A 12,522-nucleotide genomic window follows, 5' to 3' on the forward strand; every position below is an offset into this window, starting at 1 on the left:
TTCCCAAATGATATGGTTAGCTTGTACAGACAGCCCACCTGAATGAGGGAAGCCAACCTGAAACAAATCCTGCATGATTAGACTGCACAAATGTCAGCGCTCAGTGGCAGCAGGCCTTTCGGGGACTTTATCCTTTCTGCATGAGCCTGACAGTGGGGGCCTCTGGGACGTGTGTTTTTGCTGGGCTAAAGTTGGAGACATATTAGTTCAGCAAAATGGAGCGTTCTGAAGAAAACACAAATCTTGCGGTGAGGTGAAAGGCTTAGTCAAGCTAAAATTAAACTTTGGACTCTGTCATTACAGAGGCTGAAAGATGTGACAGCATGAGCGGGGGATCGGCAGGGAGCTGCACTGCGTTGTTTGTGTTACTGCAGTCATTTTAGAATGAAGCCATGTGTACTCGTGACCCCTTGTACAGGCCACAGAATGAAGGGCAGTTCAGCCAAAGATTGATTGGTTTGATTTGGCAACAGCCATGGTTACTGCGGTAACACCGAGCACAGTTTGATACTACGGGTCTGTGAATTATAGAAGCAGTAAACAGTCCTGGAGCTGCTACTAAGTCAGACGAGCGACCGCTGTATCCGTTTACAGCACAGCCAAACAAAATCATGTTGTTTCAATCAAGCCCTCGGTCAATAATCTGCCCTTTTCTATCATGTCACGAACAACTGCAATCTGATGTCACGCTGCACATTGTGCAAATAGTTTGCCAGACAATGTAAAAAAAAAGAGTTTGTGCCTTTGCTGGGGAGTTAATCATAAGTCTCTGTCTAACAGCGCGCCGTGGCTGCTCCTGCAGCTTGTTCTACTAGTCTTGTGCAAAAATTATAACAAATAAACTGAAAGGAAACAAAAGAAAAAAAAAAGCGACCATCATTTGTAGATGCATTTTTGTTAACAGTGAGTGCTGACCGCCGTGATAAACACACTGCGTTTCCCATAGTTTGTGGTTCCTTCGCAACAAAAGGCTAAACAGCATGTTGCCAGTTTTAATATGAAGCGAGCGGTAGGAAATGTCGGGTTTGTAAAAGCAGCAACTTCATGCGGCTCTTGTACAGTTTAAAATAGAGTTCATCACTGACATAAAATTAAGATGGATTAGATGATTTATTGCTTCCAGTGACTCCCTCATGTTGAGCCAACCTGAATCTGGAGCAGCAATGGCAGACTGCACCAGATACAATGTAATCAACTATATAGAATTATTGTACAGTATTGTATAATATTATGATAATCATGAAAATCTTAATAGGGACTATAACTTCAAGGGCCTGGAGTTATAAAATGATCCAACTCTAATGAGGGAAATATATTGAAAAACCTATATTCTATTCTGTTTCTCATTTTATCACCGCTCAAATTTAACTTGTGACTCTCTTGGGGAACCACACTCCCCATGATGGCAACCACTGTGTCAGCCTATGGGGCTTTGTCACAGAGGGATCAGACTGGCCTGGAATTTGTGTACGTCTCATATGTGTGTTTATATAGGCAAGAATGGTGAATGCCTGCATAATAGCAGGGCTGCATTCCATCACACTGTGGCCATCTACAACCTGAGCAGGAGTTGCTGAATGTGTGAGGTTTCTCTGTGGCGAGCCAAAGAAATCCTACTGCGGTAAAATAAAAAAAAGGGGGCTGTCTCCCCTGACAGAGCTGCATTAAAAGCTTACAACCGGGATGTGATCCATGTTCTATTTTCTGTCCTCACTTAACAGTTGCCCTTTTGAAGCTGTGGTCCTCTTCACACTCCCACACAGCACATGCATATATGAGCGCACGTGCAGGCATACATATGCACATACTGATGTGTGCCAGACAAATGGCTTTTTAGCCCATGGAAAATAATCTCTCTTGCTGTCTCAATCCAGCTACCGGAGCACTAGTTCCATTAGGTCGACCACCTCAGAACCATAATGGCCAAAAACGTAATCAAGCACTGGTTCTTTTATGGGACCATTTTCATAATATGGATAACAGTACGTTCTTCTCCACCTTAATAAAACCATACTTGCGCCGCGTGGGCTGAGGGACTCTGACACGGTTAATAAGATGTTTACCGCAAACTGAATGCCCTCCAATGCAACCAGCCCTCCAACCGTGCTCACATTCCAAACCCAGCATAATTACAAGCCGGGGTTGATTAATTATGTCTCAACAATATGCTGCACTCCAGCGCCACGAGGGCTAATTAACAGAATGAGCAAGATTGGTAGGAACAATTATTAGGAAGTTCGAGCTCACACTCTGAATTTGGCAGTGCTGTTTGCAGTCCCAGGAGGTTTGTGGATCGGGCTATGTCACATAGGCAAAGATCATAGCTAACACCAGCACTCAGCTCGCAGCACTTAGTGTGGAAAAGCCTTACTAAGGGCACTGAAACAGCAACTACACTGCTCCGTGTTCATGGTGCCTGGCTGTACACCTGACAACACACACACACACACACACACACACACACACACAGCAGAAGCAGCATGTAGCGAAATCCATCTGCCTTATTAACTGCTCCTGCTCACAGTGCTTCCTACCTGCAACTCATCTTATCTCCGCAGCTTCCACCTGGAAGCAGTCCTATCGCGGAACTTAGATCTGATCTTCCTACGAACCATCTGACCTTGACAACAAGGGAGACGAGATACACAATCTCATCCAAGGATGAGGAAGAAGGGGCACATTCCAGACAGGGCTCAAGTAGTACAGTGTCCCTGACATTTGAGATGAAAGCAGTTTTTGCAATATATAGCATGAAAGATTCCTAATCTTGTGAGGACAAACTTTGTTCCTCTGAATGAGTCATCTACCACATTAGTAATAAACTACCACAATGTAAACAGTTACCAATTAGTGTTGTTTGCTTTTAAAGGTAGCAAACATATTTTCAACCCCTCTTGTGCATGTCTTGATTATGGAAATGCCCACCACATCTGAAATATAAATATTGTCTGTCTTTCTCAATGCTTCAACAAAATTTGAGGTTCTCTAAATCACAAGGGAGAGTATTGCAGAAGCATCTTCAATGCACAACCCCATTAAGACACGGGTGCTGCAATTGCAATGAAGTCATTTCATAAATCAGATGAAATCCATGCACAGCTTGGTATCGGGATCCACCCTCCCCAGAGAGCCTTTTGGAGTACACATGATAATGACAGCACTTTATTTGGGATAACTGAAGTCACCGTCTTTTTCATCTAAAAACAACTAGGGAGTGGTAATTCTTTTCTGCAGCCTTGTTTGTTTCTTTGGGATTCATTAAAACAAGGAGCACTTAGTAGCATGAAAGCAGGTAATTTTCTGCTCTTTCCCAAAGCCGTTAATAAATATATCGTTAATGCAACAGGGGCATAGAACAAAGATTTTGTTGTTTGTTTTTGGAGGAGGAATCAGCACGGCGGTGTTCTCTGACAACTGAAACGATAAACCCCCACATCTCCCTTAAAATACATAGGATGTTCCTCTTAAATGTCTTAGACAGTCATTGTCCTAGTCAGTAAACTCTAAAAGTTTGGTTTGTAAACAAAAGGTGTTTACAAGACTTGGCATCCAGAGAACTGTATAACTGAAGTTATGTTCATTTTGACAAGGCTCCAGTTTTGCATGCAAAAACCGAAGGACAGGGAACGTGGTGGCAGAGCAATGTGTTACCTGCAGCCCATGAAAGCAGATCCTCTGTAAAAAAAAAAAAAAAAAAAAAAAAAGGGGGGGGGGAGAGAAAAAGGGGGGGAGATCACGTGTTAAAAACCCCGCCAAAATAAAGTGAATGCACTTAAGGGGATTGGAAAGGATCCACGATAATCTACACAACAGAATGATCACTAAAGTCTTTCAATGCAGTCCGGGACAGAACTGTTTCAGTCTCATAAACATGCCACAACTCAGCCTACCTGTCACACAATACAGATATCCACTGCAGGTGGCAGCAGCAGGTTAATCCAGTTCTGAGAAGGGAGGTTCAGACTCTTCAGTACCCCCCCCCAACACCCCACCACCCCCACCCCTCCGAAGCGGAATCAATACAGTTGCGCACGGAACTGTTGAGGGTCGTGGTCTATCGGAGCTGCTGAAGCAGAGTCCACCGAGGACACCAGCTGTAGATACTCTGAATACCAAACTTCTCCTCCGAGGGACAGCCCCGTCCCCGTCCTACAATATCATAAAGTTACAACACACTGACATCCACACCCAAATAAACAATTGTCAAGGAGGAGTGTCCCGTCGCCCCCCCTTCGCGTCTGTCACACACACCAAATTACCCAGAGCTCTCGCTCTCGGCTTCTCCTCTACTATCCATCATGCACCTCACCCAGTCGGAGCACATCATCTCTACCTGCTTCTCCACCAGAAGCCGTCTGTCCAAAACAGGCTGGCAGCGTCGCGTATAGCCAAATGGCTTTCCAGTGGTGAATCAGACTGCCCCAGTTGTATCAACATCCTGATTAATGTAATGTGAGCATCTGCCACCATTTAATCTCCATACAGTCTCTACAGTGGCTAAAAAAAAAAATGTCTTAGTTTTGCATGATGGCGAGAGCAGCTTCAAACATTTCTGTTTCCCCTTTTTACGTCTAAGCAGCGTGAGTGACAAAAAGGTGTCTGCCAAGTCTGCTTTAGGATAAAGGACGGCACTCAGTCCTCATTTTACACTCGCAACATGTGCCGTTTCCATATGTCAGTGGACCACGAAGCGTTTCCTTTGTATTTATTATAATCTTGCAATGGTTATTGTTGCCCTTTACACCAGAGCAGAAGACCGACGCGAGCCAAAGAAACGATATTGTAATAACTCTGAACTCAGATTAACAGCAGAAGCATCGGGTTAAACATTACTGGCCGCACACATCTACAGTAAACACAGCGTCTTAACACAGACATCAGCAATCACCCAGCGCGATCCTTGCTGCGCTCCGACTTCTCCCCCCGACAGAGAGCTCGCCCTTACCGGGTGGCGAACCGCGCTCTTCCCCTCGCTGGTGATTTTCCTTTTCACACCACGGCCGGGCATTTGCGAATCAATTCAGCGTGCAAGCGCAGGTCTCCCCGTCGAGATATGAATGACGATCGTGCGTGGTAAATTGTCCATTTTCCACATCCACAACAGTCCGTACACGACCCGCCCCCAGGCGGTAGTGATTGGTGTAGAGGTTCTCGACGTCTTCGTCGCACCGTAAAGAAAAAAAAAAAACACACACACACACACATCTGGATGCGACCTCGCGCAAGTGGAGCGCTTTGGAGACGCCGCATTACGCACAGGAATTGAACATGGAGGAGCGTCTATAGTTTCTCACGTTTTTGTATTTTTAATTCAAATTTAATTATTTTTTTTGCTTCCTTTATTTTCGTGCCTGAATATGACAATCTGTTCACCTTTGTGGAAAGTAGACTATGGTTTCAAATACGGCACAGTATGGTCAGATCTGATTTTGCACTGAGTTACACCAACCTGGGATTTTGTATTTTAGCACTCGTCCTCTGTAGGACCAGAGGTGTCGGCCACAGACCAGTAGTGGGAATAAGCCGTGTTTGTGGGGCTGTTATGCGAAATTAAGATTACAAATGATTAACTTTAGCAACACATTGTATAGGTTTACGAAATTGGTTCCATTTTCTATAACAACCGCTAACATTCCAGATTTAATGAAGTACAGCATCATAATGTCAGAGCTCAGAAATTGTCTTATTGCCACAGGAAAACCAGCATTTGTGAAACTCTCGCGCCGCTGTGCGTCCAAATGACGTCAAGTCACCCTCTTTGTTTAGCTCACATGGTTGTGCTGTGGAAGAATATATTCCCTTTTGATCCATCTTCAGTTCATTTCGATAATTATGATGAACATAAACATCTGCCCTGATCTCCTGTTGCTCCTACTGCTGTTTAAAAACTAATTGTACTCATGTTTCCACACTTTAATGGTTCAGATTTTTTTATACAATTTAGAAATCAAAAGATGTCTGATTCACATCTGATTTGTAGCCAAACTATGCACAAATGACAAACTCTTCTAAGGTGTTAGTTTGGCCTTACACCAAACACGTGAACTATATAGTCAATATTAGGGCGAAACTTTTGTTTGTTAGTTTGTTAGAATTGAGAGGAATACTTACATTTTACAATATGACAGTAGAATATGGCACAGCTACAACCTAACCTACACCCACTAGATTTCTATTGCAATCTTTATGGCATTTATTTGAATGCCCTTTAGAAAAATAACCAAATACATTTAAATAATGTAGCAAGTGTCAAGATGAGGTGACAAAAGACTATTGTAATTACAACCCCAATTCAAAAAAAAAAACATTGGGATGTATAAAATGTAAATACAAACAGAATGCAATGATTTGCAAATCTCATTAACCCATATTTTATTTACAGTAGAACATAAACAACACATTAGATGTTGAAACTGACATTTTACCATTTCATGGAAAATATTCGTCATTTTGAATCTGATGGCAGCAACACATCTCAAATAAGTTGGAACAGGGGTGACCAAAGGCTGTAAAAGTAATTGCTGTAAATTAAAAAAACAAAAACAAATGGAGGAACATTTGACAATGAATTAGGTAATTTGGCAACAGGTCAGTAACATGACTGGGTGTAAAAGGAGCATCTCTGAGAGGAAGAGCCTCTCAAAAGTAAAGATGGCCAGAGATTCACCAGTTTGCAACAAATTGCATCTAAAAATTGTGGAACAATTTCAGAAATATTTTCCTCAATGTAAAATTGTGAGGACTTTAAAGATCCCATCATCTACAGTATATAATATCATCAAAAGATTCAGAGAATCAGGAGAAATCTCTGTGAGCAAGGGACAAGCCCAAAAAGGTCAAAACTGGATGTGCATGATCTTCTGGCCCTCAGGCAGCACTGCATTAAAAACTGGCATGATTCTCTACTGGACATCAGTGCATGGGCTCAGGAACACTTCCGGAAATCACTGTCTGTGAACACGATTCACGGTGCAATCCAAAAATGTTAGATAAGCTGTATCATGCAAAGAAGAAACCATTTGTGAACATGAACATGTCCTGGAGACTAAAGAGGAGATCCACCATCTAGCTTGTTATCATTGGACAGTTCAAACACCTGCATCTCTGATGGTACGGGGGCGGGCCTTGCATATTTCAGAAAAAACGATGCTAAACCACATACTGCATCCATCACAACAGCATGGCTTCGCAGGAGAAGAGTCCTGGTGTTGAACTGGTCTGTCTGCAGTCCAGACCTTTCACCCATAGAAAGCATTTGGAGAATCATAAAACAGGAAATCCGGCAACAAAGGCCCAGGACTGATGAACAGCTAGAAACATTCCTCTACTAAACTCCAGCAACTGGTCTCCTCACTTCCCTGACATTTACAGACAATCGTTTAAAGAAAAGGAAATGCTACACAATGGTAAATGCCACCTTATTATTCTACTGTGAATAAAATTAGGATTAAAAATATGTTTTACAAATCTTCAACATTTTCTGAAATGATGATGTAAGATTTTGCACTGAATCGCATAATTAAATTAGCAACAAAGCTTGGCTTGGGAATTGGTAGGGAGCATTTTTAAAATGGACCTTTGCAGAGAATAAAAGATATAAATAATGAGCATTTTTCATTCAGGTACACTAAAATCTAATGCAGTCTAACATAATATTCCTGTAATAAGACTTTCTATATTGGTGTTGAAGCTTTTTTGGGAAGTGTTGATTCAATTTTATATTTTTTGCCACTCAACCAGATGTCTCTGTTATGCCCACACACAAAAAAAAGGCCTCAGTATGGTGCAATATAATGCAACAATGACAAAAGCAGTCTCCAAAATAATCATAAAACCTTTTCTGAAATATTTTGATTACAACCTGAGGTATGATTGCTTGCAGGGCTGTTTATTACACTTATACACGTATATTTTTTAAGCATTATTTTAGCTCGGTGTACCGAATAAACAAGCAGTTGAGTGTAAACAATAATCGTACAGCTGAAGGCAGCAGGAGGCTCCTCCCAAACCAGAAGTAACACCGGTTTCCGCGGAGAGTTTCGCTCCCTGAGTACAGTTTGTCAGGCAACACTCTGTCACTTTGGCGGGCTACTTTTGCCAAAACAGTAACGCCATAATCTGAAATGGGATTGTCTGACAGACCTAATTCAGGGCCATGTAAGCCCATACACTCCAGCTCATTGATTGGAACTGTTGCGTGCTCAAACGCTGGCGGTTTTCCCCAACAAATATTAGTAAGCAGTCTTCTATTAGGAAAGGTAAGCTTCTGCTTATATATAAAATGCGTGTTTGGGCTTTCAGGTTCTCTCATTAAACTACAATCTTTATTTGGTTTTATGACGGGCTGCACCTGGGTACGCAGGGACCTGACTTTGAAATTGTTTTTACGTAACGTAACTACACATTTAGCTTCTTGACATGGGCTAATCAGTTTCAACAGCATTTAATACGTAACATCTTATTTACTTGGGGTATTAAGAATACCGTACGAGGTGACGTTGTTTTTGACGCACGGAACACGGAAGTTGGCAAAATCCCTGGTTCCCTTGACAAAAAGCCCACAGGAATGTTCCATTGACATCTTGATCTCCGGTTTTGCATGTTTTTTTAATGGTCCTGACGACCTCTGTAGTCGCATTTTAACACACGTACAGGCTCAGACATAGCGCCAGTGGAGTATTTAATGTTGGATTTTATATTAAAAAACGTGACCATCTGCCGTGTGGCTACATACCTTATTTCAGGCATTTAAACCAATAGACTTCGGAACGAGAGCACCGACTGATTCCTACAGCAAGGCCTTTGTTAAATTCACCTTGATGCTACCCACTTGAAAAATAGAAATGCCTTTAATTCAAGGAGCTGGACCTAATCTCTTGAGATAAACAGATGAAGGCTAGATGGTAAAGCTTTGTGTTTTATTTTTATTTTTTTTCTTCTGCAATATGTTTAGACACAAAAATGCTCAGACTACTCGCTATGCATGTACATGACCTTTGACCTCAGTTGTCTGTTCTGGCTGCATTGGAGTGTTCCGTAATTATGCTACAGCAGAGTTAAAAACACTTTGGTCAATGAGTATCTTGGGTTTTGTAAATCTACAAGCTTATTAACTGGACCCTAAGGACATGTTTAGTGCTCCGGTGCAACATGTGTCTAGTTGTTGATCCAGTGCTGCGCTTTCACATGTGTGTTTTTTATATATATATATATGTGTATGTGTATATATATATATATATATATATATATATATATATATATATATATATATATATATATATATATATATATATATATATATATATATATATATATATAATGTGTGTGTTATTCTCTTTATTATTTTCTTTTTCTCAGTCTGCCCTTTGTTACCCCCCCCTCTAGTCCTGGCTACCATAACCGACATGACGGACCCGCAGGCAGATCGGGTCGTGGCACTTGAAGAATGGAAGGAACGTTGGCAGGAGAACAGAATTGGCTTCCATCAGCTTCATGTACACGAGTAAAGGGACTACTTCAACTTATCTCCTTAGTGGAATAAGAGAGAATAAAATCGTTGTGTGATTTAACAAGATTACATCAACTGTAAATACATCCCCCCCCTGATCCAATGAAAATGTCAAAAAAGCTGCACAAGCAATTCCCTTCTTTACCTTGTGAATAAGGAATATTGACTATGCCTTATTCAGTCCTTCTACTACATCATTCACTGTGACAAACTTTGAGCTTTTGTTTGTACGTTTGAGAAATTAAATGGGAGTGATGATGTAATTCAAATACATATGAAGGAATGTCTCGTCCTGTCCTAGTAATGGTTTTGGTGTTTTCCATTTTTTGATAGGATGCTGAAGAACAATATTAATAACGTTCTCGCTGGACGGACAGGAGTTCGCTTTTTCTTCCCTCTCTGTGGGAAAGCTGTAGATATGAAATGGTATGAAGCTTAAGTATGAAAAGGTCACGGTTTACTTTTGCTGTAATAATAAAGCTAAATAAAAAATAATAATAAAGACAATACTTATTAAAGCTGCATCATTTATTTAAGATTTTCATTCTCAGCATGCTCCATTTGTTTCACCTCTTCATTGTGATTCTCAGGCTTGCTGATATGGGCCATTCAGTGGTTGGAGTGGAGATATCGGAAAAGGGTATAAAACAGTTCTTTGAGGAGAACAACTTGACCTACAGTGAGGAGCCTGTCCCTGCCATACCTGGTGCAAAGGTTTACAAGGCAAGTGAAATATGCGTAAAGGGGAAAGAGGTGGATTATCATTCTTTGTTCTTAGCCATCCATAACACAATCCAAAGACTACCAAAAATCATTTAAATCCCGTTATGTTTGAGTGCAGTACATACATTGTATACATTTCTTAGAATCTCTAAGATCTTATGGTTTTTTTGATACAATTTGTGGTTGCCATTCATCAGCAATGCATAGCTGTTCAGTGTGTTTACATTTAGTAATTACACATCAGTATCTGCCAGTGAACCATAAGAGATTTGTAGTAAAGGGACTTAAATTTGCTGAAAAAGGTGCTGAGTTTGTCGTTTCAGTTACGGCAGTAGCTAGATGTTGCAACAGTTGGAGGACCGGTGGGGGATTAGTGGTAGTGGTTTAACAAAATGTATTAATTGCGGCACAAAGGCCATCTGCTGTGGCGACCCCTGAAGGGACAAGGTGAAAGCTGTTGAACTTTGAGTAGCGAGATGTTGCAATACTCCATGAACGCTCCCGCTGTCCTGACAATAAATGGGTGGATTCTGTTTACTCGACCAGAATACTCGCTGACACTACATAATGCATTTATAGATGGACAAAGTTGTTAATCCACATTGTCTCTGTTCACAGAGTTCAGAGAAAAATATCTCCCTGTATCAATGTGACTTGTACAGCTTCTCCAGGTAGATACAATTGTGTATGTATTCATCTCTTTTAAAAGATTATAAATGACTTACTTGCAATCACTTTCTCAATTTCACAGCTCCATCGAGGGTCGGTTCGGAGCAATTTGGGATAGGGGATCCCTAGTGGCCATCAACCCAAAAGACAGAGAAAAGTACGATGAGATTGAACTCATGGTTGTGGTCTTATATTGTGACAATGTAAAATAATATTGTATAAACATCAGTCCATGTCATCTTAATACATTCTCTCTCGCAATACCACAGGTATGCTACTCTCATGATGTCTCTCATGGACAAAGAGTGCAGATATCTTCTGCTAACTTTTCTGTACAATCCTGAATTATATAAAGGTAAATATAAATATTCAGTCTAAAACGCTACTTATTGTGTGGAGTGTCATATAGACACAACTAGACACACACTTTGGTTGTAAAGCCAGAGTAAAAATTATTTTGTTCATTTGTTCACTGATTTTAAATTTTTTATTGTCTGCAAAGAGCCATTGTGTTTGCACTGCATGAGATCTGTGATACAGAAATATATTTATGTGTAACCTGATTGTGACTGACTGTTTGTTTTTTCCAGGTCCACCCTTCTTTGTGCCCAATGAGCAAGTGCACAGTCTATTTGGTGAGTGCTTAGAAGCCAGAAAGAAATCCGGATACAAATAAAAAGCGATATGAAGTGCACTGTGACACTAGTGGAAGTAAAAGTTAGTGGTTGTAAGTGGGAGTTGTTACTATAAGTGTAGACTTAAATGTGCATAAGTTATTTGCTGAGATTGGAGGATCAGATTAATTTGTGGGTTTTTAATGTGGCATCTTCTTTCCTTAGGGGACAGCTGTGATATAGAGCTGCTGCAGTCAGTGGATGGATTGACAGAGAAACATCGAGGCTGGGGACTGGACTACCTGACTGAAAATGCACACCTCATTCGTCCAAAGAGCAATTGAAAATTACTTTGTAAGTTTTTGAAAGACTGGAAAAGATGATCTTGAGCATTATAAATATAGGTACAAGGCAAATGTTTTTATGCTTTAGGGATCGTCTTGACATAGTTCCATTCTGGTAGAAAATCAATGTGCTTGGAAAAAAAATAGTGTGAGAATTTCGCATGTCAAAAACTGGCCATTTTTTCATATGGCCTCTAAGAATTATAAAATATAAATAGTGAATGCTTGACAGAATAAAACTTATTTTACCAAAATATATTTGTGATTTTATTTAAATTTTCACTTTACAGAACATCTGAACATCTGGTTAAATAAAAGACCCAGGTTAACAGTGTATAAGATATCAGTCTTTGAATTCATGTTTATCTTTTTCAAACTGCTCAAGCTTTTTTAATATGTGAAAACAAAGTGAATCCCAATATCAAATTACGTCATTCACTGAGAAAATTTGATGGCTGTATTGATTCTGTTTGTGGATCCACAGAGATCTAAAATTGACCTCCAGCAACACAGGAAGCCGAACAGTGTCTTCTTTAGGATTTTTGAGAAATGCTTATAAATAGGCCACTGGAACCAGTCGCATAAAAAAATAAATAAAAATCAATTGTGTGTAACCATCAGAGCTTGGATCTCTGACACCTTAAAGCAAAGCAAAGGTTTCTGA

The 12,522-nt window shown here is 40.5% G+C and overlaps 2 protein-coding genes across 10 annotated transcripts in view; one reads left to right on the top strand and one right to left on the bottom strand.

The window, feature by feature from the left end:
• The window catches only part of LOC137123028 (exostosin-1c), a 79,255-nt gene that overhangs the window by 66,144 nt on the left and 589 nt on the right, over positions 1–12,522 (bottom strand). Inside the window, exons 1-2 of one of the 7 annotated variants that reach the window (XM_067496400.1) lie at positions 4,946–5,133; positions 3,652–3,675 (exon numbers count right to left, since the gene is read on the bottom strand). The exons of 1 other annotated variant lie outside the window; for it this stretch is intronic. The gene's annotated coding sequence lies outside the window, so the exon portion shown is untranslated. Of the gene's footprint in view, positions 1–3,651; positions 3,676–3,890; positions 4,008–4,888; positions 4,911–4,945; positions 5,134–10,956; positions 11,026–12,522 lie in introns of those variants that run through there. 5 more of the 7 variants (XM_067496429.1, XM_067496390.1, XM_067496379.1 and 2 more) reach the window with 5 other exon arrangements.
• Positions 8,102–12,182, top strand: LOC137123059 (probable thiopurine S-methyltransferase). Of its 3 annotated transcripts, none has more exons than XM_067496481.1 (9): positions 8,102–8,258; positions 9,385–9,502; positions 9,842–9,934; positions 10,099–10,231; positions 10,850–10,902; positions 10,983–11,057; positions 11,170–11,255; positions 11,491–11,535; positions 11,740–12,180. In XM_067496481.1, the coding sequence occupies exons 2-9, from the start codon at positions 9,405–9,407 to the stop codon at positions 11,856–11,858; spliced, it is 702 nt and encodes a 233-aa protein (XP_067352582.1). In that variant the 5' UTR covers positions 8,102–8,258; positions 9,385–9,404; the 3' UTR covers positions 11,859–12,180. The 3 variants fall into 3 exon arrangements, with proteins under 3 accessions (XP_067352582.1, XP_067352602.1, XP_067352592.1); XM_067496501.1 differs by having other exon boundaries at positions 8,141–8,258; positions 9,358–9,502; positions 11,740–12,182; XM_067496491.1 differs by lacking the exon at positions 8,102–8,258 and adding an exon at positions 8,534–8,903 and having other exon boundaries at positions 11,740–12,181.

Source organism: Channa argus, chromosome 1 (genome assembly GCF_033026475.1).
Source record: "Channa argus isolate prfri chromosome 1, Channa argus male v1.0, whole genome shotgun sequence".
Taxonomy (NCBI): domain Eukaryota; kingdom Metazoa; phylum Chordata; class Actinopteri; order Anabantiformes; family Channidae; genus Channa; species Channa argus.

Excerpts from the sequence above, each read along its gene's own strand:
- LOC137123059 (XM_067496481.1), top strand. The coding sequence starts at position 9,405 with ATGACGGACCCGCAGGCAGATCGGGTCGTGGCACTTGAAGAATGGAAG. Across the intron at positions 10,903-10,982 it reads GACTTGTACAGCTTCTCCAG|CTCCATCGAGGGTCGGTTCG; the intron begins GTAGATACAATT and ends TCAATTTCACAG. Across the intron at positions 11,536-11,739 it reads GCAAGTGCACAGTCTATTTG|GGGACAGCTGTGATATAGAG; the intron begins GTGAGTGCTTAG and ends TTCTTTCCTTAG.